Below are 16,127 nucleotides of genomic sequence, written 5' to 3'. Positions count from 1 at the left end.
TATTAATTTAGACACCCTTTTTCTTTCTTTCTTTTGAACACTATGGCCCCTCACCGTCCTTTTCAAGAGTCTTTTTGGTCACCTACAGCTTCTGTTGATTCAATACCTAACTTTACAGTTGGTTTCAATGTTCTCCATAAGAAGCTTAAACAGTCGCAAGCTGAAAACAAGGTGATTGTTAACTATATTAAACAGCGTATTGCAGCAGAAAAAGCACATGCTGCCACCTTAACTTCTCTTGTTGTTCCCCTGAGTAAAAACACACCATTTGATCAAGATATTGGTGCAAGCCTAAAACAATGTTTTCAAGTTGTGTGCGCAGAAAGCACTGAATCTTCACAAGAACATTTGCATCGTGCACAAGACTTACATATCACTGCCCTTGATCCTCTTCTTCAATTTTCTCAGCGTTATGACCGTATCATTACTCAGTCTAAACAGATCGTCGAGAATCAAATCCAGCAGTTTCAATTGGTCTGCAAACAACTTGAACAAGCTAAAATTACCTATACAGGCCGGTGCAAATCATTGCTTGCCTTTCAACCTGATTTTAGACTATTGGATCGAGACAAATCGTCTGTCATTCAACTAGAGGGTGTTTTCGAATTCAGCACACGTGATCATGTCTGGCAGGCACTTGAACAGCTTGTTGATCCTTTCTTCACAGAACAAGATATTCTGCAAGCACTTGTAAGGCAGCAGCAACTAGCAATTGGAAGGGAGGAGAGTAAAAGAATATTAGGGGATCTTGTCAGATTGGGTTTCATAAAAAAGAACGAAGAAAACACACTCTATCACAAACTATCAGATACACCTACAGAGAATACAAAAGGTTTTTGGAGTCGATGGAGCAACAATAATAGTAATGCAAACTATGCACAAAAAGATGATTTGGTGACAGATATGTTTGAAGCTGATAAAGACTATCGGAAGGCTGTGATGAAGGTCGAGAAATTGCGCATACAGACAGAACAAATCTTGTTTGTTCATTATGAAGAAATGGAAAGCCTTGAGTTAGAAAGAATTCAGACTATTAAGCATGGTAAGCAAGTCTATAGTATATAGATTAGCTCAATAGTATGAAATTAGCGTTTATCAGTATGGCTGCTTCCTTATCCAATGCTATTCCTCGGTGCAAAGAATTGTTTGACAATTTGATGTTATATCAAGAGACTTTGAAACCTGACAAGGATGTTCAATTCATCGTTGAACAATATAGAACAGGTCATTTCTGCCCGAAGCCCATTTTGTACGAAAATTATTTTCATGGCACAGCCTCAGGTAACATACGACAATAAAAATGAGATACTCATTTATCACATTAGACCAACTGTTTGGTGTACCATTAGAGGAGATCACAAGAGTACAAAATTCATTGGTGCCACAACTCATTTCTCAAGGTCTAATGGTTGTCGAATCAGGTAAGAAGATCATTTATTTGCGTTATTAAATTGACTTTTTGTAAGGTTTTTCGAGGATCTATGAGCAGGGTAAATAGAAGTAATACATAGACCTGTATTCATACTTTGAATTTTATAGAAAAGGCTATATTATGGACAATGCACTTGCCGTTAGATAAGACTCACGCTGCTAGAGAAGAATTGAATACCAGCAAAATAATTGATCTTCAGGTACTAGAAGAGTTGGATCCTTTAGTGCTTGCTTCTTTAATTCGACTTTATCTATTGGAGTTACCAGAATGCTTGTTTACATTTGAGCTCTATGAGCCTTGTAAACTACTTTATTCAAATCGTAAGTCGTTAAAAAGTATAGGCTTAAATCTTATTCATTCTTTTAGAGCAAGACAAGGATAGTCGATTAGCATCGATTAGTAAACTATTGACAACATTGCCGACGCCCAATTATCATACAACGAAAACTCTCTTTCATCATTTTTATAAGCTTGTTCAGCAATACAAAACAGAGCATCTTTCTGTCTCTCTGGCCAAATCCTTTAGCTACATCCTTATGCGACCTCAAATCCAATCTAAAGTCAGCACTCACGAACACCACGCACAGCGTCTTTTACAAGATCTCATTGAAAATTTTGATATTGTCTTTACACAAGAAACAAGCAAAGCACAAGAAGAAAACTCAAATCGACCAGCTATTATTATACCTTTGCAAAAACCAAGTTCGTTGGACGAAACAAAGAGACATAGTTACAGTAGTGTTCGATCGAACAGTAGTGGAAGCAATAAACGCTCTTCTATTCTTTCGTTTATGAGAGCAAGTCAATCAGCACCTACTACAACCTCTAATCAACCACGGCCAACAACAGGACTTGTGATACCATCCTCTAGTACTTTGTTTGAAGACCCAGACGAGGTTTTTTCTTCCGGGTCTTCTAGTGTCAGTACACCACCTCATACCACGATCGATACCATGTCTAAGGCACGCGAATTAGTAAATGAGCATTATATGATGAGTGAATTAGACAGTTTAGATTCTTTTTTTGAAGACGAAGATGAATAAAGACGGGTTTGTTTATTCGGTTCGGAACACTATTCCCTTAATATAATTCCGAATCAGCCGCTTTGGTGTCTCAAACAAATATATATAAAGCACAGACATTTGTATAGCATGCCTTGCTACAATAGAATCATGATTGAACACCTCTTCACTACTATAGTGAAATTGTTGTATATAAAAAAGAGTATCGTGTTATAGTTGCAGCAAGTAAATTTTGTCTTGTCTTTTTAGGATAATTGCCTTGTTTTGTTGTTTTTTTTTATATTTACTTCCCTGCATCAGATACATCTCAAATGATATGTAATACATAAGTTACACTGTATCATATTAAGCTTTATGATACAAATGTTTGAATACAACTTATTAACTTGACAGTGATTACTTGAAAGATATCTCGAAGCGTATCTCCCTCTTTTCTATTTGTTTTTGAAAGGTATTACGAACTATGTAATGTTCAAACTTAGTGAAGCTCTCCCGTATTGTACTTTTCACTTCTCCTGCATTTTGGTACGTGTTTGTCTTTTAAATAGATGATCAGTTCAACTTTTAAGCATTGACGTTGACAAGGAAATAATTTTTAGCACGATTCCTGATAGCTATTTCAAAAAGATAAATTGTTTATCTTTCTCTTTTTTTTTTATCGTTATTCTGTTTAACCAGAAACATCTAGATACGGAGGTAAATCCGACAGCGAAGTAGGTCTTTTGATTCACGAACACAAAAGAGAACCGGTTTCTGCAAGCACCTCATGTTTCACAACCATTTAAGTAAAGAAAAAAAAAAACTGCCTAGTTGATAAGGGCATACATATTATTGTTATTTGACATCTTCTCTGCAAGTTATCATGTCTTATTTGTCAAAACCTAACTAATTCTGCTAAAGATATTGACTAAATCCTTTGTATAACTTTTTTGATATTGAATCGTGACTTTAGAAAGACAGAACAGGATTTGCTCTCTGTCAATATCTTGAAAACAAATGCTCAATTGTGTATATACTTTGTTTATATGATAAGGATACGTTAAATTTTTATCGTTTTGAAATGTTGCAAGGAAAAGGAAAGAGGTGGGGGCCATGAATCGCATACAGTAATGTATCCCAGACCTTAACAATTTCCAGAAAAAAGAGTGCTACGCATTACAAAACAACCGGATACTGTATTTGCCACGAGTTTATAAATCGTTATTACCATTGGACCTGTCTGTTCTAAACGGTAGGAGAAGAAAATCCCTTTTCTGCATGCAACAATATACTCTTTAGATTAGAGTTGACATGTCTAAAAATACATGCTATTCAGATTGTATAAAAGTAAATAACTGTCTAGCGAATGTGCTACATGACGGAAATCCCGAATTTGTATGACCAAAACACAACTACATGCCATTTCCTCATGTACATTGTACAACACTTATAACTTGCTCGTTTTCATAGTAAAATAAAGCATAACTTCATTAACTTGGATTGAGATTTATCATGAAATCATAGTTAAGAAAAAAAAAATGAAGGGAGCAAATAAATAAAGAAAGTAGGTCGGGTATAGTGTACATACATATAGACATATAGTAAGGCTAACGCTATTTACATAAGATTGTGTGTGTGTGTGTGTGTGTGTGATTACATAAAAAAAAAGAGTGTAAGATGAGATATCTTTTTTTTTCAGAAAGGAATGTGATGGTTGTGTTGGTCGTTTAAAGAGCTATATAACTGTATGAGTTTGATATAGATGGTATGACAAAAACAAATTACCTTTGTTCATAAAATAATCTAAGAAGAAAAAGAAGAAAAGGTATTTAGTAACAAAATCATCCCAAAAAGACAATTACCTTGAGTATCACAGTGTTGATCAGAAAGATAGAGCTGATTAGAAGAGACGGAAGTGACAGAAGATCGGCTACTAAAGTTGTCATCACATCCAGGGGTTGATTCTTCGTATTCTTCGATGCTTTCCAAGTATTCGTCGTCTTGTTCACTTGTCATTTGAGAAATTAACTCCTCATTAGCTTGGCGAAGTTGATCAATTTCGCTCTTGAACCGTTCTTCTTTTTGAACTGTTTGTTTGACTAATCAATATATGAGTAAATCAGGTCATGAAATGATTTAGGTAATTTACCGTATTCCAAAGTACGTTCAATGATAGTGCCCTTGGAAGGACGACGATCGTTTTGCAAGTTAGGTAAAGAGTGGGCTAATTGTTGAAACTTGGTGTTAAGGCATTCTCGTCTAGCACGTTCAATGGCATTATGCTCGGCTCTCCTTTGAGCCTTTGAGTTCGAAACGGCCATGATTTCTTTGTTCAAATGAGCACTAATATGAAAAGTAAATGTCTTGTCTTAGTTAGATTTCTTGATTACCTTGTTGGAGAAGACATGTCGGAAGAATAAACTTGGTCTGCAGCTGTCATAAGATCAAACGAATCACCTACAACGCCATTAAACTCTAATTGATTAGGCGAGCACTGTTGCTGTTGTTGATAGTACATCACTTTTAAAGAAAAAAAAAGTTAGCACCAATCAAACTCGAGACAAATCAACATATAAAGAAAGAGAAAAGAAAGGAGGTAGCTTACTTTGTTGATGAAATAAAGCTCTTTGCTGTTGCAAGGCAGCTTGTTGTTGAACTTGACGAATACGTTCAAACTGAGCTTGTTGCATTGTCATCAAATGTTGCTGTTGATATGCCGTAGGATTCATGACATCATACGGCTGGTTATGATTGAAAGGTGTTTGTTGTTGTTGATATTGAATTGAACTCATTCAAAAGAAAAGAAAAAGAAAGTAAGTTTGTTATGAAAAGAAGAAAAAGAAGGGGAAAAAAAGAGAGAGAGTTTTTTTTTTGTTGCATTTTAAACTTTTTTTTTGTTTATTTAAAAGCAAAAAGGGGAACACACGTACACTAGATATAAAATGTCAAGTTCCAGCGCGCAAATGATGTAAACGGCTTTTCCGGTACCTATTTCGTGCACAGATTTTTTTTTTTGATTGAAAATGTAGCCGGTATTACTGTAAAAGTGTATCTCGAGCAGTTACACGACTTGTCAACTTCAAACCAGAGAAAGAGAATACAGAGTTAATTTTCGGGATTGAAATTATGCTTCCACCAACCGTGCTTTCTCTATTTTTGTAAGAAAGTATGTGTTTGTTGAGAGACGTCACCTTGTTCACTTTATCATTATATTCTAGACTATAGAAAGTCCAATAGAAAGCTATTTAGGTTCCACAGCAGATTATTCGCGGTGCACGAGCCTTCAAACGAGTCTTGTCATTTTTTTTTCTTCTTTTTGGTCTCAGCCATTATTTACACTAAAATCATGGTGTGAAAAAATAGATAAAAACAAATAAAAACTTCATAAGTTGTGCAACTTGTAGTCCTATGGGAATTTTATTCAAGAATTTGCATGCAAATTGGGTTCTTTTTGATAATTTACAAATTGACTAGTGTGTGTATATATATATATACATATATAAATATATGCACATATGTAAGTGGTTGCGTGTGTGTATGTATTTATATATATATATATATAAACATAAATATAAATATATATATATATATATATAAGCAGTATAAAACTATGCTTGTGTGTATGTATAATAATAGTTATAAAAAAATGATCAACATTATGGATGTGTGTGTGTATATATATATATATATATAAAACAATTAGTTCTTTTTTCTTGAAAGAGCTTGTTGGTTTGTTTTCTTGGGACGATGGATGCGAATATGCTGACTCAAATTATCAGTTCTTGAGAAACGCTTGCCACACTTGTCATAAGGGCATTCATAAGCTAAAGTTTATCTATGAGTATAAAGAATGTACATTATGTAAGGTACTTACGCTTCTCTCGGGTATGAATAGACTTGATATGACGCTTTAAATGTTCTGAACGTCTAAACACCTTGCCGCAATCTTCATAATCACAAGGAAACTGCTTTGTATCTTGTTGGTGATGAGTAGCACAGGGTGCTTCACTACGCTTAGCACGTGCCCTTTTTGACTTTTTCTTTTTTTCTGGTTCTTGTGCCACCAAGTGTTGGTATTGATCAAGTGAAGATGAGCTTGAAGTGCTTGACAAGGAAGGAGTCATTCTTTGTGAAGAGACAACAGGTGACTGTAAAGGATCAAACATCATGTAGTTTTGATACAAGTGTGATTGCACTTGAGGAGCCCAGCTCAAACCAGTCGTGCTTGGATACATGATAGGATAAGCCATCTGCTTTTCTTGCTGATCAAAGGCTGTAACATGACCAGGATAAGTGGAAACCATATAATCCAAATTAGCATTTAAAGGTGAGTTTTCTTGTGAAGAGAATGATGCGTCGCTAAAAAAGTAGTCTTCGTAGCTCATTCTACGCATTTGTGTGTAATTGTAGCTATCTTGAAGCAAAGTTTGATACATTGTTAACGAAAGAAAGAAGTAGCTTTGAATAAATAAATAAAGAAAGAAAAGGGATAAAGAAAAAAAAAATAAAAGAAAATCAAATGCTTTTATATCAAACGAATTTGCTAATTTTAGTATAGGTTGCGCATAAACAACCTTACTTGTCCCCTTTATTTCCTTTCTTTTTCATGCTTAAATTTCATTTATATAATTATTTTTAAACCTTTCTCCCCTTAATCAATTCGGACAGGGTTCCGAATGACTATAATGAAAACACATAACAACAACAAAGAGATCTACACTTGACACTCTCTAGTAAGAAAAAGATATATTCAAAAAGATATATTTCCTTATAAGTTAATGACGAGATTCATCGTTACCTATAATTACTCACAGGCCACCCTCGTGTGCTCCATACACAACAAAATATCCAAAAAAGAGCACGAGTCCACTCTGTTTTCCTTTTATGTAACAAAGCATAAAAAGAGATTGGTAAAAGCCATCACAATAAACAAAAACAGGTACTTTGCAAGAATAGCAATAAAAAAAAAAAAGGAGTTGGTACATAAGAACGTGCAATTTTATTCCTTTTAAATCTGTTGATGATGTCCATCTAACAAACCAGCCTGTTCTTCCTCTTCTTCATCTTCTACAATCTCTTCTTCAAAGACATGCTCGGAATAATAGTAAGGTGACTTGAAAAGTGCAATAATAAAACCAAACATAAATGAAATTAAAAAGGCCCATTGAGAATAATAGAGAATCAAACCAAACAATGGTGTGTTTAGTGTGATGCGGTCGATCAATGTAGAAGAAACAGTCGGTGTACAGATTTCTACAATGAAAATTGATACGATGTTTTGCATAAACTATGACTTACCAATAGGAGCATAAATATCACAGGGAACAATTTGATCTATCTCATAACTACAATCTCTTCGTCCACCTTCCGTGTGGTTACACTACATTTAGTAAGTTAATTGTTCTTTTAGAAATAAGGCTTACATAGACTTGACTTCCAAAATGTGCATAGCCTGGTGCTACAACAGAGGTCATTGAATAGTTTACAGCAAACAAGCCAAATGTCAATACGAGACTTGAAAACAATAATGCTTGTGGCTTGGTAGACCGTTTTTTAATGCGATACAGTGTCACCCATAAGAATCTGACACCCATTTGGATCATTCCTGTCATTGTTGCTAAAAAGAAATAGACAACAATACATATCATGATAATATAATCAAGTGGGAATAACTTTCAAAAAGTCAATAATAAACTTTGTTTTTTTTTGTTTACTTACTTTTTGTAGATGAACAAAAATGAAATTGATTGGGTTAAATAAGATTGTTTGACTAATGATGAAGCCGCATCTACGACCACAAACTGAGAAAAAGATTTTGTCGATACTAGATTTGTATTTATCAATGATTGTTCAGCTAATTTGATTACATACGTTGTCATTAACATCGAAAAAGATATTAATAATATAAACACAATCAAGATCAAACCGATGAAAACCTTAAAAACAGTATGCGTTACACTAAAGAAACCTTGTTCATATCAACTTACTTGGAAGGGTCTGAAGCACTTAAGCACTCGTTGTAAAAAGTCCATTTTGTCTTCTTCAATACCATTTAGACGACGCATGAGTATTCTATAGTAATGTTGGTTCTCTGTTTATTGCGCTACGGTCATCATACCTTTCTTCATCGTTTAAGTTTTCTAATGTACGATAATCATGTGCGCTCAATGCTTCATTTGATCCAGCATATTTGTGTTCAATTTGTCTTTGTTGTTCTCGGATCGAGTGCAACCGACGATGAACATCTTCATCCTCAGCATCAATTTTTCTCTTGCCTTTAATCAAATAGAAAGGAATAAGCGATAGACCAGGAGCCTAAAGCAACATGAGTTATTTGTTTGTTTCATTTCTTTATACTTGCTGTGTAGACAATGAATACTGCCAAACCGGGCATAAACAAACATCCGACAACAAACCAAATTGCTTTCGCACCGTCTAAAGAAGGAAAAATAAATAAATATGTATTGCTATGCACATATTACTTACGGCTTTCAGTCAACAAATAGCGAAACCATTCTAGATCGATATGCGGAGGTAAAGCATTAGGCTTCAAAAACAATCCAAAAAAGAACAAAAATCCGAGGACAATCAAGAAGAAAATGGTGTATTTAGTTGCATTTGTCTTGCGTCTGTTATTACCCTCGTCGTCTTCGTGATAGAAGTACGTATAAGGAATCAAAAAGAATATCATGGCTAAGACAGATCCATAAAGAACATAATACATGGTTTGAACAGTAAACGTCATCCAGTAGATTGTGTCACTATCTGCCCATTTCTTTTTAAGTCCCGTATCTGAATCCACCGTTGAGGAAACTAGAAATATGTCAATCGGTAACAAGGCAACCGTTGCTAGGATCAGCGTTAGGGATATCATGGTTACTAAGGTGGCTGATCTTTGCGAATCACGTTTGCTTTGATAATATTTTGTAAAGGCTATACTAAATAGACCTAGAGCCTATCATATTTTTATTTATTTATGCCAGTTCCGAATCCCCCTATTTTTTATGCTTCCCCCCCTTTTCCCTTTATTACTTACAATGGTCATAATACCATATACTGTCCAAGCTACTCCTACTACAGCTGACATTTAATTTTATTGTCGAGAAAACAAAACAAAAAAGAGAGAGCGTGAAAGAAATGAAAGAAAAGAAATGAAAATACGGCATTATTCCACTTTTTTTTAATGTGATGTCATGGTTGTTTCACTCTGGTAAAACATCCTTTTCTAGAAGGTCGCTGAGCAATAAACTTTCTATAAAAGGGAGATCGGGCTTGGATAAAGTGAATGACGATTGGTAGACGTAAAGACCGACATGCTCAATAAAGAATGACAATTGACGTATAGAGGCAATACTGTGCATTGTCAACATCGGACGCTTAAGTGATCCTAAAGAAGGCTGCATACTTGTCTCTGAGAACGAAAAATCAAAGGCATCCTACAATAGAGGTTACAAATAAAGATGGATATGCATAAACTTACATTAGATTCAGTCGACATCTTTTCATTCAATGATTCCATGATGGGTATAGGCCCTTCTGACTGTGCGATAATTGTCTCGACTGTATCGCGAATGAAGATCCATTGGTAAATTTGAAAAGCATCCAGTTCAAGCGCACACAAAAGATCCAAGAATTTGCATCCAGCTAATGCAATCTGTGCTTCTTCAGGGCGATCTTGTAGGTCATTATATACAAACGAATTAAACAAGCGCATCTAACATAAAGAGAATAAGAATAAGTATAGTAGTCTTTTTGCTTACTAATTCAGTAATTAACACTGGCCAGAAATTCATTAAATGCTTTTGTGAAAAGCGCATCAAAATAATACGCAAGCATAAATAAATCTCCATATGAACCATTTCACTGTGGTCAAGTTTAAGTAATTCGACGATCTTTTCTTGAATAATAGGTAACTGAGGCACGTATTGATCACTAGTGCCTGAAAACAACACAAAGGACAGTCTTCGTAAATTCAAAGATCGATTCAGTGTTTCTTGATCTTTGTTGGAGAAAAAAGTTGTAGAAGGAGAGGTAGTGATACGTGCCATAAGCTCAGTCATGCGTTCTTTTTCAATTGAGAATGCTGTGTGGATGATCGTGTTCCACTTTTTAGCTGTTGTGTTGTTCATATAAAAGAAGCGATTATCGATAAACACGTCCCAGACTTCTTTACGCCAAGTCTTGTAGGTGAATGGCATACGTGCCATTTCGCATAATTGATCCAGAATCAATGGATTCTTAGCTTTAGATTTTAAGAGTGGTCCAATCACATAATAAACAAGATTGTTTAAAAGTGAATTGATTCTATCGTTATCGCCTACAAGCAGACGAAGACGAGGAATTACTTGATGTGCAAGATATTGATTGACTTGGTTGATTAATACATCTTCTCTTTGTTTCCAGCTTGTTTTTTTTTCCATATCAGATACGTTGCTGATAGAAACATTACGTGTGATTGTATCCATAGATGATACTGTGCTGCTATTATTGTTGCTGGCCATACTATTGTTAAATGAAGTATCATTTGACTCGACAGTATGAATAGAAGAAGAATCATCTACACCTGTTGGATCATCATAAATAGTAGATCTGCCCCGGATCCATAAGCTTTGATCAAAAGATTTTCCAGCAATCAAAATACAATAGTCAACACAGCGTTGATAAAGTTCTTGTGCATCCTTACGTATGCGTCTTTCATGTTCATAGCCATTTGATTTTGTTAATTCTTCAAGAGCTACTGTCAAGAATCGCATCAAACCAGGCAAGAACAGTTTGAATGTACTGGCTTGCGACAAGTAGTCTTTTGAGAAGGAATGGATCATGGGCCATAACAAGACAATAGATTCTGGATTTTGAATATGACTACAATAGATTTCGGCAAATCTTAGTATAGACGTGTCCGAACTATAGAAAAAAAAAATAAGAAACAGTGCATAATTGTTTATCACCCACAGTTTTCCTTGTCGAAGTATTTTGCGACGCCGTTGTTGATAGCTTCCTGGTGTTCTTTGGCGAATGCTGTCTAGTAAGGTGGAAATAATATGCTGAGGTGAGCTGGTAGGTGTGCATGCCAAGACGTCCAATGCAGTTGTAGATTGGAGGACTTCTTCGCGTGCAGTTTGATCTATTTCTAATGCAGTTGGATTCTCTATATAGAAAATCTCAATTAAGCCCTCTACAAAATCTGAAATAGAGTACTTGAAGAGCTTTTCGAAAATTACTTCAAGACGTCCTTTGGCTTGGTCAGCAGCATAGGAAAAGCTATGCAGCATTGCATGCATTTTGGCTTCTCCCATGGTTTGGATTACTGCTTCGCTCCAGGTAGGTCTTCTAAACACATGCCAGACATTGACCAAGACTTCTAACACAATAGGCAAGTGATAGATGACTACATCCCTCGGCTTGTAGTTACTAGGTGGATAATGTTCAGCATCATGCATCACTTGAGCAAGCCCAATCAAAACAGAGTTATCAGGTATATAAGGCATTGGTAAATCACCTGTGGCCTTAAGCCAATCATCGTTTATCACACGTTCAGTCAAGCAAAACATCAAGATTTTTTCTAAACCTATCAGTAGAATAACGAGTTCTTTTTCAGCAGACACGCATGAGGCTAGATCAGGTTTTTCATGAACCATGATTTCAATGGTATTGCAACGCAAGCTAATTTGGTGGCATATACACATAAGGATAGGCACCAACATGCACCGAAAACCATACTTAATGTAAGGTAATGTAGCCAATATAAAATCAACCCAAATCTGGAGCATAGACCGATTGGCAGGTAGGACAAGAGCGTCAGTGACGCATTTGACAAACAGCTCAGACTGGTTTTGCATTAGCAAGATGGCTTCATTATAGTTTGTAGCGGTGGTAGAAGAAGTGGTGGATTGAATGCTGTCTGTCGATGCCTTTCGTTGGTGATTTGGACTGGTGGCTTCTTTTTTGCCTTGCTGTGTGCTTGCACAAGTGATAGCAAGTGAAGCATGTAATAAATGAAGCAGTTTTTGTTGTAAATCTAGATTGTTGCTGGCTAGACAGAAGAGCAATTTGTGTAACACACTGGTTTGGATCTGTTGAACAAGGCTCATGTTCACATAATCAAGTTTGGAAATAATCAAATAAAGTAAATCAGCCGCGTGAAGCTGTATACTGCTAACAGGTTTTGAAAGCGTCTTGAGATTTACATTAGGTTCTGTCTCTAAGAATCTAGACCAAAAAAATCAGTACACATATGCCTTTTTGATTGGTATGTCTTACTTAAGAGAGATCAAGACCAAAAGCTCCAAAAAGGAAAGTGGTTTAGTTGCATCATATTCTAGTACTTGTTGTGCTGCTATACCAATTGGTCCTTCATTGTCTACAATGTGACTTTTACACGTCTTGAGTACTTTTGTGCCACCAAACGTAATTAATGTAATCAACGTCGTTAACATGTAATCTACAATATCTGTATCGAACGGGCGCATGTATAAGAAGTAAGATACTTCCGTAGTCCTGTTTACTTTCTTTTTGAGTATTTGATTCTTCCAATCAACGTCTAATTTAGCTGGTCTACGCAATATATGCTTGTCAAGTAAGGTCATCATAAAGGGCTTCAGTAAGCGTACATAGCTCTTTAAATGAATTCGAATCCATGATTCACCCGCTCTTCTGTCTAGAGGAGACGTGCCTTCTCTCAACAGGTCTAGGATGAGAAAGATAGGTCTTGAGAATACAGTGCTTGCTTCAGGTATGTTTTCAGACATCTCCCAGACAACACCGAACTTCTCAAAATTCAAAAGTCGTTCTTGATCGTTTTCTGGCTGTATAAGGTAGTTGGACACAATTGTTTCAATTTGATGAGGCTGTGAAGCATCAGCCAGTAACCAAAGTAGCTCTACAGTGTGCATATGTAATAGCTCCATAGAAGGCGTCAAGAATCCCCACAAACGATCCATGATAGCTTTCACTTCTGATATTTGTTTTAATGCTGAAAGTTGAACAAACTGTTGACTCTTGATCAAAAAGGTCAAGGTAGATAGACCAGCATCTACTATACCAAAAATATTTGTTTCTTGACAGCATTTCAACAGGATGTTGGTCAACGCATCCTTACGATCCAGTTCGAATGGGTTGCTAGCATGTTTAGCAATACTTGTCATAGCAGTACAGACACCTAAAAAGACACGCTCCAACTCATGTTCAATATCTTTCAAACGCTTTCCTTCTGCACCCACATCGATTCCACTCTGTAGGTTCTGTGATACAATATAGTTATTGACAAAATCAATCAAGAAGCTGGAAAGGTTTTCTGCCACTTCTTTTACAAGTACTTGGCCACTTAATGAATCATAGCCAGAACGAGGCTGAAATTGCATGGTGAGAGGCTGAGGCAGTTGCGTGTTGTTGGACAAATCCCCTGTCTCTTCATTCTCTTCATTTTCTTCTATGTTTTCGTTTTCTACATGATGAGCTGATACAGGGTAGTTGTAGAATTCGCGAGCAAAATCCAAGACATTCATTTCTGGCTGAAATCGTTTTCGATCTTGCTGAGTAATAGGTCGTTCTGAAAACACAGATGTTGGTAGTTTTTCAAGTACTCGAAGGATTAGCACAATGACTTGGTTGACAAGTGGCAGACTCTCAACAAATGTAGGGTCGTGGTGTGCGTCTTTCAATTTACGCGTGAGGACAGCGAGAATCAAAGGCAAGTGGATTTGTCTGATTTCATCGTCTGCCAGTTGAAATGAATCCAATGTAAACTCCATTAACTTTAAGTTTTCCAACTGTCCGGTCGATTTTCGAGTTGTTACTGGAAATGATGTGTCAATCACTTCGAATAATTTGAGACAAATCAAGTACGGTTCAACCATATCCATCCACATATTAGCTGTCTTGAGAAGCTCTATTTGTTGCTGCTTTTGTTGTTGCTTTAGGCTTGCAAGCGAATCAAGAAAGACATTGTTGACAATAGGTTGACCCAATTCCCATTTGTCCATAAGCGAGATCAAGATTTTGTAGGGTCGTTGTTGGTGTTCCACATCTTGTTGTCTCTGCTGCTGTTGTTGAAGCATACTACGGATAGCATGTGTCGCTGCCTTTTCAGCATATTGACTAAAATACGCCATTTGGGTCTTGGTGTCATTTCCCAACAACCATGCATACAATCGACGGTTCAGGGACATGTCTTTTCGAAGTACAATACCTAGCGCTGCTCGCATCAAAATCACTAAATCTTCATGAGGAATCATGTAGTTTTTGAGTATAAAGTTCTGAACAAGTAATTCGAGTATTCCACGTTGTACAAGTAATTGGTGATCGTTTAAGGTGGCAGCAAAGGCTCTTACCATCAAACTCACATTTTCTTTTCCTCCCAACACTAATGCCACAGCTTCCATATCGTCAATAGGGTGAAACGCTTCAATATAATCTGTACATATACCTTCTTTGTCTGTAATCTTGGGTAGTTTTCGTAAAAGATAATTCAAAGCAGGAGGTCTGAGACTTGGGTTACTTATCATCACTAGCCACACACACGAATAAAAGAAAGGCAATTCCACTGTTTCTGATAGTTTTTCAATCAATAAAACAACCTATGTAGTCTTATTTAGTTGAAATTGTACTGTAAGGTAGATCCATTACTTTATCGAAAAACTCGCTCCCTTCTTCTTCCAACGCTGGTAATAGTGCAATAATAAATCCTCTCATGGCTGGACGAAGTTTGGCATGTAAAGGAAAGAAATAAGTCTCAAATATATTCAGTAGTTGAGGCTATTGTATTGTTCTTTTGAGTATGACATATCGCAAAACACATCCTGCTTTACCTTGACATGTGTAGCAGCGTACTGAACAAAAGGAAATAGACCTGTTGACCACAATGCTAAATCTGCAGACAATTGATTTGACTGGATAAAGAAATAAATGAGCATTCTCCTAATACATGATAGACACACATACACCAATTGTTTTAAGAATAAACGCATAAACTTCGAGAGTTTTTTGATGAACGCCGGCGGGAAAACCTGGATTTAAACATTGCGCTAATCTCTTGGCAACGAGCTGTTTACGCGGTATAATTGGAAATTGAGGATATGCTTGGAAAGACTAGAAAGAAATCTCTATGAACAATAATGTATTTGACTACCACAAGACCTTACTTTGAGTAGTCGGCCGAGAAAAGAGATGATATCAGCCCATTCGTTTACTGCATCAAATGACTGCAAGTTTTTCTCGACGAGTTGAACATATTTTCGAAATCTCGAGTCGTTTTGATAGACTATATGCTGAATGCATTAATATTTCTAGTTTCTTCTGAAAGAGATATCTATACCTTGTTCAGTTAAAATTTGGTCTAACAAGAAAGGAAACTTGTAAGTTAAAGTCACATCATACTCGCTTACTTTTAGCAATCTCAGGAGATGAATCCATGTTGTTAGAGTCTGTATTAATATCGCGAGTTGAGATCTTCTTTAATAGTTTTTGTGATATAGAAAGGCTGTTATCATTATCTAACATCCCCTTACAAGAGAAGAATATATCGTACTATTGTTCCTTAAACAAAAGGAAGATAAACACGAAGAAGAAAATGCAAAATCAATAACTCCGTTGCTTCTCTTTTGCTCTCTCTCTCTCTTCTAGCTCCGCTTACAGGTCTTGAGTAACGTTCAATGCTTCCAAAAGAAAACAGGTCATAAGTGTTAAGCTTTGCTTGT

The 16,127-nt window shown here is 36.2% G+C and overlaps 5 protein-coding genes across 5 annotated transcripts; 1 reads left to right on the top strand and 4 right to left on the bottom strand.

Annotated features, from left to right (window-relative positions):
* The first annotated feature begins 5 nt into the window (after positions 1-5).
* On the top strand, positions 6-2,614 carry B0P05DRAFT_491585 (uncharacterized protein). Its single transcript, XM_051575325.1, has 6 exons — positions 6-1,042; positions 1,090-1,281; positions 1,326-1,421; positions 1,467-1,490; positions 1,540-1,752; positions 1,799-2,614. The coding sequence occupies exons 1-6, from the start codon at positions 43-45 to the stop codon at positions 2,473-2,475; spliced, it is 2,202 nt and encodes a 733-aa protein (XP_051434592.1). The 5' UTR covers positions 6-42; the 3' UTR covers positions 2,476-2,614.
* A 1,554-nt stretch (positions 2,615-4,168) lies between these two features.
* Positions 4,169-5,257, bottom strand: B0P05DRAFT_596994 (uncharacterized protein; the record flags this gene model as incomplete). Its single annotated transcript, XM_051583144.1, has 6 exons — positions 5,039-5,257; positions 4,824-4,953; positions 4,583-4,776; positions 4,296-4,532; positions 4,219-4,236; positions 4,169-4,176 (listed from the first exon to the last, which is right to left on the bottom strand). The coding sequence occupies exons 1-6, from the start codon at positions 5,223-5,225 to the stop codon at positions 4,169-4,171; spliced, it is 774 nt and encodes a 257-aa protein (XP_051434591.1). The 5' UTR covers positions 5,226-5,257.
* A 920-nt stretch (positions 5,258-6,177) lies between these two features.
* On the bottom strand, positions 6,178-6,404 carry B0P05DRAFT_439067 (uncharacterized protein; the record flags this gene model as incomplete). Its single annotated transcript, XM_051573736.1, has 2 exons — positions 6,178-6,257; positions 6,308-6,404. Coding segments are annotated over 2 exons (177 nt in total), but the record flags the coding sequence as incomplete, so codon positions are not given.
* A 972-nt stretch (positions 6,405-7,376) lies between these two features.
* Positions 7,377-9,558, bottom strand: B0P05DRAFT_542805 (uncharacterized protein). The gene is made up of 10 exons (XM_051578352.1): positions 9,470-9,558; positions 8,920-9,388; positions 8,795-8,868; positions 8,552-8,748; positions 8,421-8,505; positions 8,305-8,369; positions 8,152-8,257; positions 7,857-8,105; positions 7,732-7,813; positions 7,377-7,686 (listed from the first exon to the last, which is right to left on the bottom strand). Exons 1-10 carry the CDS (start codon positions 9,518-9,520, stop codon positions 7,442-7,444), a joined length of 1,623 nt encoding a protein of 540 aa, XP_051434589.1. The 5' UTR covers positions 9,521-9,558; the 3' UTR covers positions 7,377-7,441.
* On the bottom strand, positions 9,559-15,989 carry B0P05DRAFT_542793 (Dopey, N-terminal-domain-containing protein). The gene is made up of 12 exons (XM_051578351.1): positions 15,816-15,989; positions 15,746-15,766; positions 15,573-15,691; positions 15,373-15,519; positions 15,240-15,320; positions 15,058-15,186; positions 14,858-15,008; positions 12,694-14,806; positions 11,386-12,642; positions 10,194-11,337; positions 9,914-10,147; positions 9,559-9,869 (listed from the first exon to the last, which is right to left on the bottom strand). Exons 1-12 carry the CDS (start codon positions 15,928-15,930, stop codon positions 9,636-9,638), a joined length of 5,745 nt encoding a protein of 1,914 aa, XP_051434588.1. The 5' UTR covers positions 15,931-15,989; the 3' UTR covers positions 9,559-9,635.
* Between the last annotated feature and the right edge of the window lie 138 nt (positions 15,990-16,127).

Source organism: Gilbertella persicaria (assembly GCF_025201335.1).
Source record: "Gilbertella persicaria strain CBS 190.32 chromosome Unknown B0P05scaffold_21, whole genome shotgun sequence".
NCBI lineage: Eukaryota > Fungi > Mucoromycota > Mucoromycetes > Mucorales > Choanephoraceae > Gilbertella > Gilbertella persicaria.
Note: the sequence above shows the minus strand (reverse complement) of the source record. Positions and strands in the feature narration are given on the sequence as shown.